The sequence below is a fragment of the Lycorma delicatula genome, chromosome 1 (genome assembly GCF_047948215.1).
Source record: "Lycorma delicatula isolate Av1 chromosome 1, ASM4794821v1, whole genome shotgun sequence".
NCBI classification, from domain to species: Eukaryota; Metazoa; Arthropoda; class Insecta; order Hemiptera; family Fulgoridae; genus Lycorma; species Lycorma delicatula.
Window position 1 is genome coordinate 166,176,637 of NC_134455.1, and position 14,557 is coordinate 166,191,193.

At 32.4% G+C, this 14,557-nt stretch overlaps 1 protein-coding gene across 1 annotated transcript in view; it reads right to left on the reverse strand.

Annotated features, from left to right (window-relative positions):
- Window positions 1–688: 688 nt before the first annotated feature.
- LOC142317703 (uncharacterized) overlaps window positions 689–14,557 on the reverse strand; it is a 432,460-nt gene continuing 418,591 nt past the window's right edge. The window contains exon 8 of the mRNA XM_075354249.1: window positions 689–880. Within this exon, the coding sequence (XP_075210364.1) occupies window positions 689–880 (192 nt within the window). The remainder of the gene's footprint in view (window positions 881–14,557) is intronic.

Consider the following 14,557-nt stretch of genomic DNA (forward strand, 5'->3'; position numbering starts at 1 on the left):
ACATTTCGAATTAGATATAAAATAATAGTAATTTGTAAATAAACGTAATTAAAAGATTAAATTAATTACCGTTTATTTTTTATTTATTTTGTCTTAACATGTTGAATACCGAATTATAGTTGACTTATCTTATTAATTACATCACAGTTTCTATGTAATTAATTAAATAATAATAATAAAAAAAATACTATTAAAAATAATAACTCGTGAGGTGTTATCTGTTTCCCATAGTGCGCTTCCCCAGGTGGCGGATGTGGGATAGGTGGGAAATAAAACATCACCCACGGACTAAAACAGAAACCAAATCCGGACGTCTCTGTTCTCATGGTGGGCAGCGTAGCGGCCGGCTGTACTTGGGTTGTCAGATCAGTCCCAGGAGCTTATCCTGTATACCCATTTATTTGAAGGAAAGTCTACTTAATAAAAATGACTGAGGTGATAGGGTGTTGCGGGCAGGCACTTTTTGAAACCGTCGTGAGAATGCTCCAGAATTCTCACCTCAGCCTGAGGTCGAGAATGCTGGAACTAGTGGCGGCGCTCTACCTGGCGGCACCACAAGATCTGATATCGACCAGAGCTCCATAGGCTATTCACTAAAAAATACTTGGAACTGATTAACACCGTCACTCCACAAAGACTAGCCGATCTAAAATAATTATCAACTAAATGCTCACAGAAATACAAAACTTTAGGGAACAAATTTCAAAAGAACTAAACCCATAATGTGCAAGAAAGGAGGAGAAAGAGCAGCCAACATGAAAACTGACATTAACATTGTATCTACTTTTCCCAGCTCAAAATATCCAGCCTCCCAAAACAACCAATCTACCAACTCAACAGACAAATGCATATTAAAGAATAGAACACATGATATATACAACTACAATCACAGATAATTTAATAAATTATGAAATAGAGACAAACATAATCAAGTGGAAGGGAATCACCCCAGCCAGGAGGTCTCTTCTACCATAACACATATTCAAGAAAAACACATCTTTTATCATCAATACAGTTAATGCAAAACTAGAAAAAATAGACAGATGACACAAGCACACTAGAAGACATACATCTTTTGGTATACACTGATGCCGCAACAGTTGTAACACAAAATGCTCATACAACATTGAACAAATTGCGAAAGAAAGAAAATGAAACCTAAACGACAAATCAGGCTCGAAAACAGAATAAACATTAGAAATGATTCAGCAACAATGACACAATATTACAGAGTAAAGATATATGATAAATAATGAGGCCAACAAGGAGACACCCACAGAAGCACTAGACACTCCAAAAAGAAATAGTAGCAGTGTTGAAAAAGTGTTTACAGCAAAATTGTAAAGATACACTGACTCAAATAGAAGAAAGTCACAAAACATCCGATTCAGTAGAAATGAAAAACAATTCCATAATAGCCTGGAGAAACAAAAAGAAATGAGTCATATATCCAAGCACAAATGAAATAAAAACATTTTGGTAAATTCATGATCACAGCTAAAACAACAAAAGAAAAAGCCATCTGGATTATAGACCAGAATAGATATACAAATACAACACAATAAACAAACCATATAATTACAGCAAAATAATTAACTGAAACTATTCAAAAAATACAAAATTGGAAAGCACCTGAAATAGATCACATATATAATTTCTGGTCTACAATTCACTACACACACACACACACACACACACACACACAAATACGTACATACACACACACACACACACACACACACACACACACACACACACACACACACACACACACACACACAGAGAGAGAGAGAGAGAGAGAGAGAGAGAGAGAGAGAGAGAGAGAGAGAGAGAGAGAGAGAGAGAGAGAGAGAGAGAGAGAGAGAGAGAGAGAGAGAGAGAGAGAGAGACACACACACACACACACAAGAAAAACCAAGAAACACAAAATCCAGCTAATTTCAAGACCAATTACATGCTTACCCACATTATCACATATAAGATAGACAAACATTTGAAGTAAAATAATATATTTACTGAAGAACAAAAAGGGTGTCGAAAAAATAGTCAAGGGTGCAAAGAACAAATAATAATCAATAGTGTAATCACGAAACAAACAGAGAAAACGCAATGAAATATCTATATGTCATATTGACTACAAGAAAGCATTTGATTCCATCCCACGTAGCTGGCTTCTATAAACTTTGGAAATCTACAAAATCTGTCCATATCTACAACATCTTTTACAATCAAGTAAATATGGAAGACAACATTACATTTGAACAAGAAATACAAATCAAAGACATCAAGATGAACAGAAGAATATTCCAGGATGACTCCCTCAGCACTTTATGGTTTTGGCTTTCCCTGAATCCTCTTTGAAATACTGAACAACACATCCTTTGGCTTCAAAATAACATATCAGAACACTTTGCAACAACAATAAACTACGTACCGTACACGGATGAGATCAAGATATTTGTACAAAACAGAAAACAAATGTAGTCTCTACTGAATGTTATTTTTTATTTTTTTTATTTTGTTTGTGGGCGAAAAACGCCTGGGCGTTATCATCGCTCGGTAGTTATTATTAAAAGGGTAAAATAACTTCAAAATAATAAACCACACAGGGTGTAAACGTAATATTAACCATAAAACAAAAATTTACTAAAATAAGCCAAGAAGGCAAAACAAAACCCAAAACTAACACCACAGACAAAGTTGATATAATATAAAAGCTAAAATAATAGAATAAAGAAAGTATAAAAACTTAACCAACTCCGATGGGTTGCGCAAAAATCTCCTCCGCGGATAATAAAATTAAACACATAGAACTAAAAACCAAATCGAAAATAAAGGTTAAAATTATTAAAAAACTCTCCTTATAGAAAAACATATATGAGTATATTAAATCCTTTGCAGTAACCTAGTACCATGTAAAAAGAGAAACATCCGTTCCAATATCCCGCCATCATTGCACAAGATATCATGAATGTTGCTGGGTATATTAAACTGACGACGCAAAGCCGCATAACATACGCAGTCCACGAGAATGTGGTGCACAGTCATGCGGCAGTTGCATCGTGTGCACAGGGGTGGGTCTCCTCCTGACATTAGATATTCGTGCGTGATCCTCGTATGCCCCAACCGTAACCGGCAGAGGACTACTTCCTCACGACGAGAGCTCCTGCAAGAGGAGCCCCACGGCAACACTGAATCTCTAATCCGTCGAAGTTTATTATCGACGGCAGCCGTCCAGCCACTTTGCCACCTCGCCCGCAGTGATTGTTTTATATGATTGATAAAATCAAAGGTAGTAACTCGGGTGGTGAAAGGAGGCTGAATACACGCTTCTTTCGCAGTAGAATCTGCCCTCTCGTTACCTAGAATTCCAACGTGGCAAGGGATCCAGCAAAAACCTACCCCCTGTTTCGTTTATCTAACTCAGCGATTTTATCGTAAATGCCAACGACAACAGGATGATCCGGAATAAAGGTTTTCCAACGCCTGGAGAGCACTGTACGAGTCACTGCAAATAAGAATGCTCCTATATTTAGGGCCAACGATACTTAGAGCCCTATCCACAGCGAGTAGTTCCGCGGTGAACACACTCGTAACACCGGGTAGGCCAAACATATAAGTCTGTTCATCGAAAGCAAAAGCACAACCAACGTTACCGTCGTTTCGACCCATCAGTGTATACCACCACGTCTGGGTTCGACTTGGTGAGGAGAAACTGAAACATCTGCTGGAAAACAATAGGAGGCGTTGATCGTTTATCATAAGTTGTAAGATCAAACTTAAAATCTACATGGTTTATTCTCCACGGGGTATTCGAGCACGGACATGATGGAAGCAACGGGGGAGTGTTAACATTCATACGCTGCAGCAGACGTCGTGCTCGGACACCCACAGGCGCAGTACAACGTGGACGGTCCTCATATTTCTTCAAATTAGGATCCCTATGAACTGGGCCAAAAGCTGGGTGATTCGGTTGTCCGCTGAGATGGGCAAAATAAGACAACAAAAGCTGGTCACGTTATCCCAAAGTGATAGCTTGCCACTGTCTACAAGTAAGCTTGCGATAGGGCTCGATCTAAACGCACCTGTGGCAAGCCGAATGATGCACACCGTCCAGCATCTTAAGTACGGTTTGACGAGCTGAAGAATAGGCGACACAACCATAATCCAAACGGGAACGAACAAGGGAGTAGTAAAAACGCAACATACATGACCGATCGGCCCTCAGTTGGTGTTACTAAGGACCCGCATCATATCCAAAAGTTTGGAACACTTTGTCCTCAATTCCCTTATATGTGTGACCCAGGTAAGACGGCTATCAAAAAGCAAACCCAGAAACCTGACGTAAGTAGAGACAGCAATAAGCTGTCTGTACTACTGAATGTAGAAGAAGAGTTCACACCAAGACATAAACATGGCACACACAAGACATGTGTATGCATGGAATTCGGTATTAACAAATGCGTAGTACTTCACATAACCAAAAGAGAATCCGGACAACGAGACAACAGAAATACTCAACGATGAAACATTTGAAAACCCACAGGAAACATACAAATACCTCAGCTTTGAACAAAATACAAGCGTAGATCCCAAAAGCATTAAAAATGGCTCAAAAAGGAATACAAACATAGGCTAACAGATATAGTCAAATCAAAACGTAATATCAAAAACATCATGAAGGCAATAAATACATATGCAGTTGAAATTTTTAACACATTACTTTGACATAATCAAACGGTTAGCCACAGACCTAGAAGATCTAAACCGGCTCAACAAGACTAAACTAACAGACAATCATAAACTACATGCAAAATTGTATATTGAAAGAATTGCAATTAGCCAGAAGGAAGAAGGAAGAGGACTCAGAGATCTAAAGATATTACACAAGCAAATAGAAAACCTAAGATCTTATTTCAAGAATAAATACAGATCACTTCATAAAGAAATTGACAAAGCAGACAAGCAATATACACCAATCAGTCTATAACAAAATGACACATATAACATTCACGCAACCACAATGCAACATAAGAAGAAGAATAAGCAGGAAAAGCACTCTGCGGCAATCTTTACAAAGCAAAACCCAAAAATTGACCGAACATTATCATATAAATGGCTCACAGTAAGACAACTACAAGTCCACATACAATACACATCTGAAAGCATACTAGAGAATGCAAACTACAAACTGCAAAATACACCGGTGCAGATCAATACTCACAGACAAAAAAGTTACATGGAATAGACCAGACATCATATTAACCAAGAAATCAGAATAACATACGTATGTAATAATATTGCTATAATTAACAACGATAATTTAAAGGAAAGAGAGAAAATTGATCTCCCAATACATATTCATGCCGATATATAGAAATCCATAATTCTAAAAAAACAACTGTGACAGTCAGGAAGTTTCTACAACAGAAGAACGTGTGACTTGGTACATACTCATCACACGATCTGAATAACCACTACGGGATTAATCAAAGACTACCATAATAATAACAATAATAAGCATAATAATATTTAGATAATGAAAATCGCAATTCGTAACCGATGAGCAACATGTGGACAATTACAATGAACGTTGAAATTTTTTATTCTATTTTTGCTTGATTTAATTAACCACAGAAGTTTTGAAGCTTGAACTTGGAAATATGAAAACGGAATTTTGTAGTATATGAAAAATGTCATGCCTGACGGAAATTCGAACCCGGAACCCCGCGGATGAAAGGCAAGACGCTACCACTCCAACTATCTCTGAGGCGGAGTGTTTTTTATTATAAACACACTCTTGTTTCTTGATTTTGGATCTTTTCCCACAATTTTGCATTACGTACTTACCTAAGCTCCTAAAATGGTCAATTTGTGTTTCGCACCATACGACAATTCTAATATTGAAAATTTGTAAAACTATCCGCTTAATCTAAAATGTTCGGTTTTAAATTTCATTAAAAATTATGAAATTGTTATATCTTAATAATTATATTATTAATCAAAGATGATTATTATCATACCCGTCTTTTATTCGGAATAATAAATAATAACAATATATTGTAATAATAATAATAATAATAATAATAACAATAATAACGATATTAAATTTGATATATTGCACGATTTAAATCTTAAACAGCATAGATTCAAAAAGTATAGTAATTTTTATAAAAAAAAAAAACTAAAAAAAATATAGTTGAAATAATATAGACTGGCCCGATCGTAATCGTTACAAATTTTTTTTGTCGTAAACCGTTACAACTATAGCCCCAAGTATAAAGTAAAAATGGCAAACATCAAGCGCATGGTAAAACATTTCATGGATCACTTATTCTTTTTAGATTATCGTTAGTTATTTTTCAGAATTAAATTAACAAGGCAATGCGAATTAATTAACAGCCTTCCATAACTATGAAGTAAAGTCTTAATACTGAATTTTTAATTTAACACAACAGTTTACTCATCGTCTGTCAATTTATTCATAGTAACCATAATGGAGGATAGTGGAAGACAGAATGCAGTGCAAGATGATGGTTTTTTTAAAAGTGGCCGATAACTTTTGAAAAGGGAACGGCAACATAATTAAGAAATAAATTAAAATTTAGGCTAGTAAGAAAAACACACACAAATCACACACACACACACACACACATATATATATATAATAATAATAATAATAAAACAGACAACCTATGTAGTCGATCTCCGTGGCGCGAGTGGTAGCGTCTCGGCCTTTCATCCGGAGGTCCCGAGTTCGAATCCCGGTCAGACATGGCATTTTACATGCGCTACAAATCATTCATCTCATCCTCTGAAGCAATATCTAACTGTGGACCCAGAGGTTAAAAAAAAATAAATAAAAATAATGCGTTAAACTAAGATGGTACACCGATTTATAATACGAAAGAAAAGGCCGATAGGTGGTTGGAATATACTGAAGAGTTATACGGAGGAAATGAATTAGAAACTGGTGTTGAAGAGGATGAAAAGGGAGATACAATACTAAGATCTGAATTTAAAAGAGCAATAAAAGATTTGAGTGGTAGAAAGGGTCCTGGGATAGACAGGATACCTACAGAATTACTGCGCAGTGCAGGTAAGGAACCGAGAGATAGATTATACAAACTGGTGTGTAATATTTACGAAAAAGGGGAACTTCTGTCAGACTTCAAAAACAGTGTTATTGTCATGATACCAAAGAAAGCAGGAGCAGATAAATGTGAAGAATACAGAAAAATTATCTTAACCACTTATGCATCAAAAATCTTAACTAGAATTCTGTACAGAAGAATTGAGAGGGAAGTGGAACAAGTGTTAGGAAAAGTCCAATTTGGTTTCAGGAAAAGTACAGGGAGAACGGAAGCAATTTTAGCGCTCAGATTAATAGTAGAAAGATGAATAAAGAAAAACAAACCAACAAACATAGGATTTATAGACCTAGAAAAGGCAATTTGATAACGTAGACTGGAATAAAACGTTCAGCATTTAAAAAAAATTTTTGGGTAACTATAGAGATAGAAGAACAATTGTTAACATTTACAGGAACCAAACTGCAACAGTAATAATCGAAGAACATAAGAAAGAAGCCGTAATAAAAAGCGAGTCTGACAAGGATGTTTCCTATCCCCGTTACTTTTTAGTCTTTACATAGAACGAGCAGTTAATGATGTATAAGAACAATTAAGATCCGGAGTAACAGTGCAAGGTGAAATGATAAGATACTACGATTTGCTGACGAATACAATCATTTTTGCTAAGAGTAAAAAAGATTTAGAAGAAACAATGAATGGCATGGATGAAGTACTAGCAAAAACTACCGCATCAAAATAAACAAGAACAAAAAGATAGTAATGAAATGTAGTAGAAATAATGTAGATGGACCGCTGAATATAAAAATAGGAAGAGAAAAGATTATGGACGTAGAAGAATTCTGTTATTTGGGAAGTAGAATTACTAAAGATGGACGAAGCAGGAGCGATATAAAATGTTGAATAGCACAAGCGAAACGCGACGCGCTCTCAATGAAAGATTTCCTAATCGTTGGATTGGTAGGGCCAGTTTTGTGCTTTGGTCTTCAAGAAGTCCAGATTTGACACCTCTGGACTCTTTTCTCTGGAAATACGTTAAAAACATTGTTTATAGTGAAAAAATCAAGGATTTACATTTAAGAGAATGGATCACCGCTGCTATTGCCACAGTTACGCCTGCGAACCTGGACAGAAGTGGATAATCGGCTGGTTGTTTGCAAAGCGACCAACGGAGCTCATATTGATGTTCTAAGTTATGTAAACAAACTATTTGAGTTGGTGAATTTTTAAAAAATATACTCGTTTGATTATCTCTCGTAGTTTCCGAGATACGATTTTTTTTTAAATTGCTGCAACCTTTTTCGATGATTCTGTAGTTAACTTTAAGTTTTCACGATTAAGATACTACTATAGAAATATAAATATATTCATATGTTCATATGTGCTTGGCAGTTGTTTCATTGATAAAGTGCTACAAAAACACATTTTCTATACAATTTAAAAATTATTAATATAGGAAAAATAGAAAATTTCGGTTGAAGAAAAGTTAGATGTCATTATAGCGGTCGAAGTCTATGATCACCGGTAACCTGCCAAGAAATTTTTGAATAAATAAAGAACACAGGAATTTAAAAAGGAAAAAGAAGAAAAAAGTTGAGAGAAGCTTATGAATGTTTTTGAAAGAAGCCGCCTGTTTTTCGGAAATGGATTTTTATACAAAGTATATCGACTTGAAAAACATACGTTTATGTAAAGTAGCGTGAAATCACACGTTCCCTTACTTTCGACAAACACTAAAAAACTAATCAAAATGCGTTTATAATTTGTCAAAATTAATATATTCAGGGTGAAGGAACTTCATAATATTTGTTTAGACTGTGTTTTGTAAAGTAAAAAATAACCAACATATTTGCTTTCATATTACAATAAAATTGTTTTATTTGAAATTCTTTGAGTTCTATTTTAAATCTTAATTAAAAATTGGTACCTGGATTTTTTTTTAAATTATACTTATTTCAATTTACTTCTACAGCTTTAATATTAATTATACTAGTACAGTGAACACTATAAAAGCTAATTACTACACGGAAATAAAACGTAATTTATCTAAAAAGAATACGTGCATATTATACACCATACTCAACTTTTTTAATGGATCAAAAATACGGTATTAATTGTTTACGGGTAAATAAAATATTACCCAAAAATTGACTAAGAGAAATCAACATATTCACGTCGATAATAAAGATTACTCTCTATAGAGATCGACAACACAATTATAATGTCATGTTTTAATGAATAATTTTTAGTTACCGATAATAAAAAGGCAAAACAAATGTTTTACAGCAAAATAATCTCTGTACGGCATACTCTTTTCATAAGGAAATATGTTAGTAGATAATTTGAAATTCGATGTCCGAACCTAAATTAGACCGTTATATAAAAATACATTTTTCGAATGTAAACTCTGAAATAAAGCTCACATTTGTATTAAGCATACCTTTTACAACATACATAAAATACTGCAAAAAAATACTCTTTCAGTCGCTAGAGGGACGTACCCATATTGTTTTATTTTTGTGTTATTTTAGTAATGACCAGAATGCTGAAAAAATGCAGACATGCACTAATAATCACACCCAGGACCGGCTTGATAAGAAACCGACGTACTGAATGCTACAGAAAATATGAAGAATAAGTTTGACGTGTTGTTATTTTCCGCAAAGTTATTTCTCTGTCGCAGGAGAGTATGTCATATAATTGGACGGGTCATTCGCCGATGTATGAAATTATATTAAGATGAAGTCAGGCGTTCAAGGTGACACGCATTTACCTACGGGATTGACCGATCCTATTCGGTTCTTTCTTGTCGATGTGAATCTGCGTTTTATTGTATTATACTACAATGCAATATAATATAATATAATGGACAATAAGTGTACGTACAAAATCACTCAATATGAGCATTTCGCCAAGAGACCAAGTTGTAATCATTCTAGATAGTAAAAGAACGGCTTTCATTCAATATTATAAACGATTTCAAATTTGGTTTTATTAGATATTAATTATTGCTTTCTATATGCCGTTGTAAATACTGTATTTATTTACCATAAAATCAGAATAATTGTTGACTACGTACATTTAAAGCGAAATATCGTACATTTAATATTTCATTGTTTAGTTTTCAATATTTAGACGACGATCATGAAAACACTGGTACTTGAACTTAACATTTATTTAATAGATCATAAAAACTGTTTCTTAATCTTAACAAGAATTTAAGCCATTACAACAAATTTAATGCTATGTCACGTTAGCAAAACTGTTGTACGGGATTTATTAAACTTCAACGTTAAACTGAAAACCTTCCTTATTATTCATTAATATTACTTAAATTGTTGTACAGATAAATCCTAAAAATGGTTACGCGCTCGGTTTTATAAAAATTAAAATGCCAACATATAATCTGAACTTCAATCTAGTATTAAAAATCTGTGTTAAAATTTATGTTAGATTTCTGATAATTCTATAATATCCATATACGAGTAATTATAATTTGTTTCTCATTGCAGAGTTACGAAACTGTTAATTACCATTGTTTAAATATATTATTATAATTATCATAAAATTTTTGTCTTTATTAAATAACTTTAAAATAATTTTAAAAATATGTTTAAAATATTATATAGATCCCTATTATTTACCAGTTCTGGTTAAGGCTAGCTTTCTCATATGGGAGATTAATAGCTTGAGAAACGATTAAACCAGTTATATTTTAACACTAACTGTTCCTGGAACTGTGGCCGATCATCATTTTGTTGTTGAGTTATAATTAATAACAAATCCCAGCCTAACGATACAAGGACGTAAAAAACTATAACTTCACTGATTACATGAACAAAGGACGCAGCTGCCTCGAATCAAGAAAGCTGCAATAGATATCTTGATGCTTTCGGTATACTATACAGTCAGTCATTTACTTACATAAAGTTGATAGGTCTGTTAGGATGGGTTCTACATATTGTACGAGCCAGGTAAAAACGAATGCTTATGTTACTTTGTGGAAGGGGTTAAATTTCTCTATTGTCTAAAAAATGGTCGACCTTAAGCAGACCAAAATTGTAGAATTTAATTTCAGTTTGCATTTAATGCAATAAAAAAATTGGAGATCTCAAAATTGAAGTGAAATTTTTACCAGTTCTCATTTTCCAATTGTTTTTGGGACAATTTAAACGCGGATAAACTGAGTTAAGAGGATACAATAATTACTTTAAAGCAGTCGTTTAAAGTATTGGAAGGTAGAAAGACGGGAAGAAATCTGTATTTATAAAGTTATACGATTTTTTTTTATATATCGTTTAAGAATATGTTCTACTGTTTGTAAACGTATTAATATTCCTGATTTTTCCTAGTAGGTAAAGTATTAAATAAAAAATTCTATAGTAAAAAAAATGAATACACTGATTACATATTTTCAAATATTTCTATTGTAGTGTTTCCTCATCGATTCCAATTTAAACTGAGTTCAAGGGCAGAAGGAAAGCTAAGGTATTATTTCTAAAACTTAACGACTTAGGTTGTTCAACTAAATGCCGAATTAAATGGGTAATAACTGAAAAATAAATACCTTAATTAGTTAAAAATAATATAGAATATTAAAAGGTAAAGATAAATAAATTTATATATCAATTCATTATTAGTGAAAAGTATCAAATATACAAGAATAATTAAAATGCCTAATGATGAAGAATATTGAATTTTGTAGCACTAAAAATTGCAAAGCCTGACAGGTACTCGATCCGATAACCTTGCGTGAAAAAAGGCAGAGATGCATCATTAGTAACTAGGATATATATATATATATATATATATATATATATATATATATTTATATAATATTAGTTACTTATTCTTTAATTCATATCCTAAAAGTATCAAATAGATACCATGAAGAGAAATAATTAAAGTAACGCATGAAAAATAGCAATACCGAGATCCCAAATGGGAACTATTTAAAAAAATAAAGCAAAAGTAACGCTAACAGTACGCCACGGAAGTAAGAGGATAAGGATCAAACAATGATGCACATACGAATATATATATATCAAATTCTAGTATTTCCTGATTATTAGTGTTCAGAATACAGTTTTTTAAACACCATCTTTGTGATACAAAACTGAATCAAAGTAACAGTATTATTTTGATTTGTGCTCATTGTTCGTTTTACTCCCATCATGTAAAATCGGCAAAAACATGTTTAACAAAATAATAAGATAAATTAACTCGGATTACTTGATAATCACAGGTATGTTGTTACATCTTAAAATTAATTACATGTGGTTACCCTTTTTAGAACAGTAGAACATTTTTTTCGATCTTAATTCATATTTGTACACACACACACATACACACACACACACCACATATATATATTGAATTTTTATAATCAAAAATCAACTTGACCAACCCAAGTACAGAATTACAAAGTAAATGAAATGACACTATTTTTTTTTTATTCCAAAAGCACTTTCGCGGGATCCTGCATCATTAGTTGTATATAAGATATATTTATATAAAATTACATATCACACATAAAAAGTTTTTAAAATAATAATAAAAATATTAAAATTATAATCATATATACAAAAACATATGAAGTCAATTAAATAAAATAACTACATATATATATAAATATGATGTCAAAATTAAAAAATTAAAATTAAATTTAAAATAAAATAAATAGAAAATTTATATATACTATGTAACCTGGCCAGCCAATTTTAAATTACTGAGTATTTTAAATTTAATTTATTTTTTTTTAATTATGATGTCATATTTCATTGTATGAGTTATTTAATTGACTTCATATGTTTTTGTATATATGATTGTAATTTTAATCTTTTAATTTAAAAAATAATTGTTATGTTTGATATGTAATTTTTTTTATGAAAAAAAATCTTATATGCAACTCATGATGAGGGATCCTGCGAAAGTGCTTTTGGAAAAAAAAAGGTATGTGTCATTTCATTTAGTTTGTAATTCTGTACTTGGGTTGTTCAAGTTGGTTTTTAATTATAAAAATACAATATCTTAGTACAGAGGAATATGATGGGGTCTTATAAGTATTGACTTATTAAAAAAATTACCCCCCCCCCATTACACACACACACACACACACACACACACACACACACACACACACACACACACATACACACACACACACACACACACACACACACACACACACACACACACACACACACACACACACACACACATATATATATATATATATATATATATATATATATATATATATATATATACAGACACACACACTCACATACATACAGAGAGAGAGAAATTGTAAACATTTTAAGAACTGAAATAAACCGTGTTAATGCTTCTTCAGAAAGTCTAAAGTCGATGCCATTTTTGGAATTCTTTCTCAGGTCAAATCGCCTACAACCATTCGGTTGTATCACTTAACAAATAATTTTGCTTCTTAAATAATTATAAATAAAAAGTTTACCATTTTTCGAAATTTTTCTGTAAAATAAGATTACAGATTTTTCTGGCTCATATACGTAGTTCTAGAAGTACTAGCTAAGAATAAATTTAAAAAAAATCTGAAACAGCTCTAGTAGGAAATATTATTCGAAAATTTGACTGGATTTCCTGCAGCTAAAAAAATAATCATAAGAATTGATAAGTAGAGAAATAACAGTAATTTTAATTATCTTGCAGTGCAAATATATTCATGTATCTCACAGAAAGAAGAGTTATTTTTGTTACGCAATATTTTTTCAATTACGTGCAATATATATTTTTAATTACTGGTACATTTGTTGTTGGTTAATAAAAAAAAAAGTAAGTGTGATTAATTTCTACTTATTTGATGCGATTTTTCCTTGGCATTTTGTGCGGACGTCCCGGCTTCAAATCTCGGTCAGCTACCATCTTTTCATGTGCTACCAATTTTCACTGGGCTAATAGCTGTTGATACCCGCTCTTTCATATAAAATATTCTGATGTGGACACCACATGATTTCCTTGTACGCCTATTAAATTACATATACACATTTTTTGCTGCACTTCATTTAAATTTATTTCATTGAAAAGTGAGATACGATTCTCCAATTCTTTAATAAAGTGAACAGTTACACAATTGCTAAAGTATTGGATTTTATTAACATCAAATATTTATACAATTATTAATTCAACAGTCTTACGTGAAACATTAGATCATTAGTTCAGATTTCTGATGTGTCGTATAAATAAATAATAAATAAATTAATAATAATGAAACTATTTCATTTAGTGAAATCCTGTATACTGGTTACAAATGTTAATTTCGACTTAATGGTGTAAAATATTCAGTTTTTATTATTGGATTATTTGGTGAATAATCAAAAATGAAAAAGAGACAATCATACAGGAAAAAGAAAGATAACATGAAGAAATATATCTCAAAAAACGACGAGAAGATGAATATGAAGAGGAAGAAAATTTTAAAATTAGAA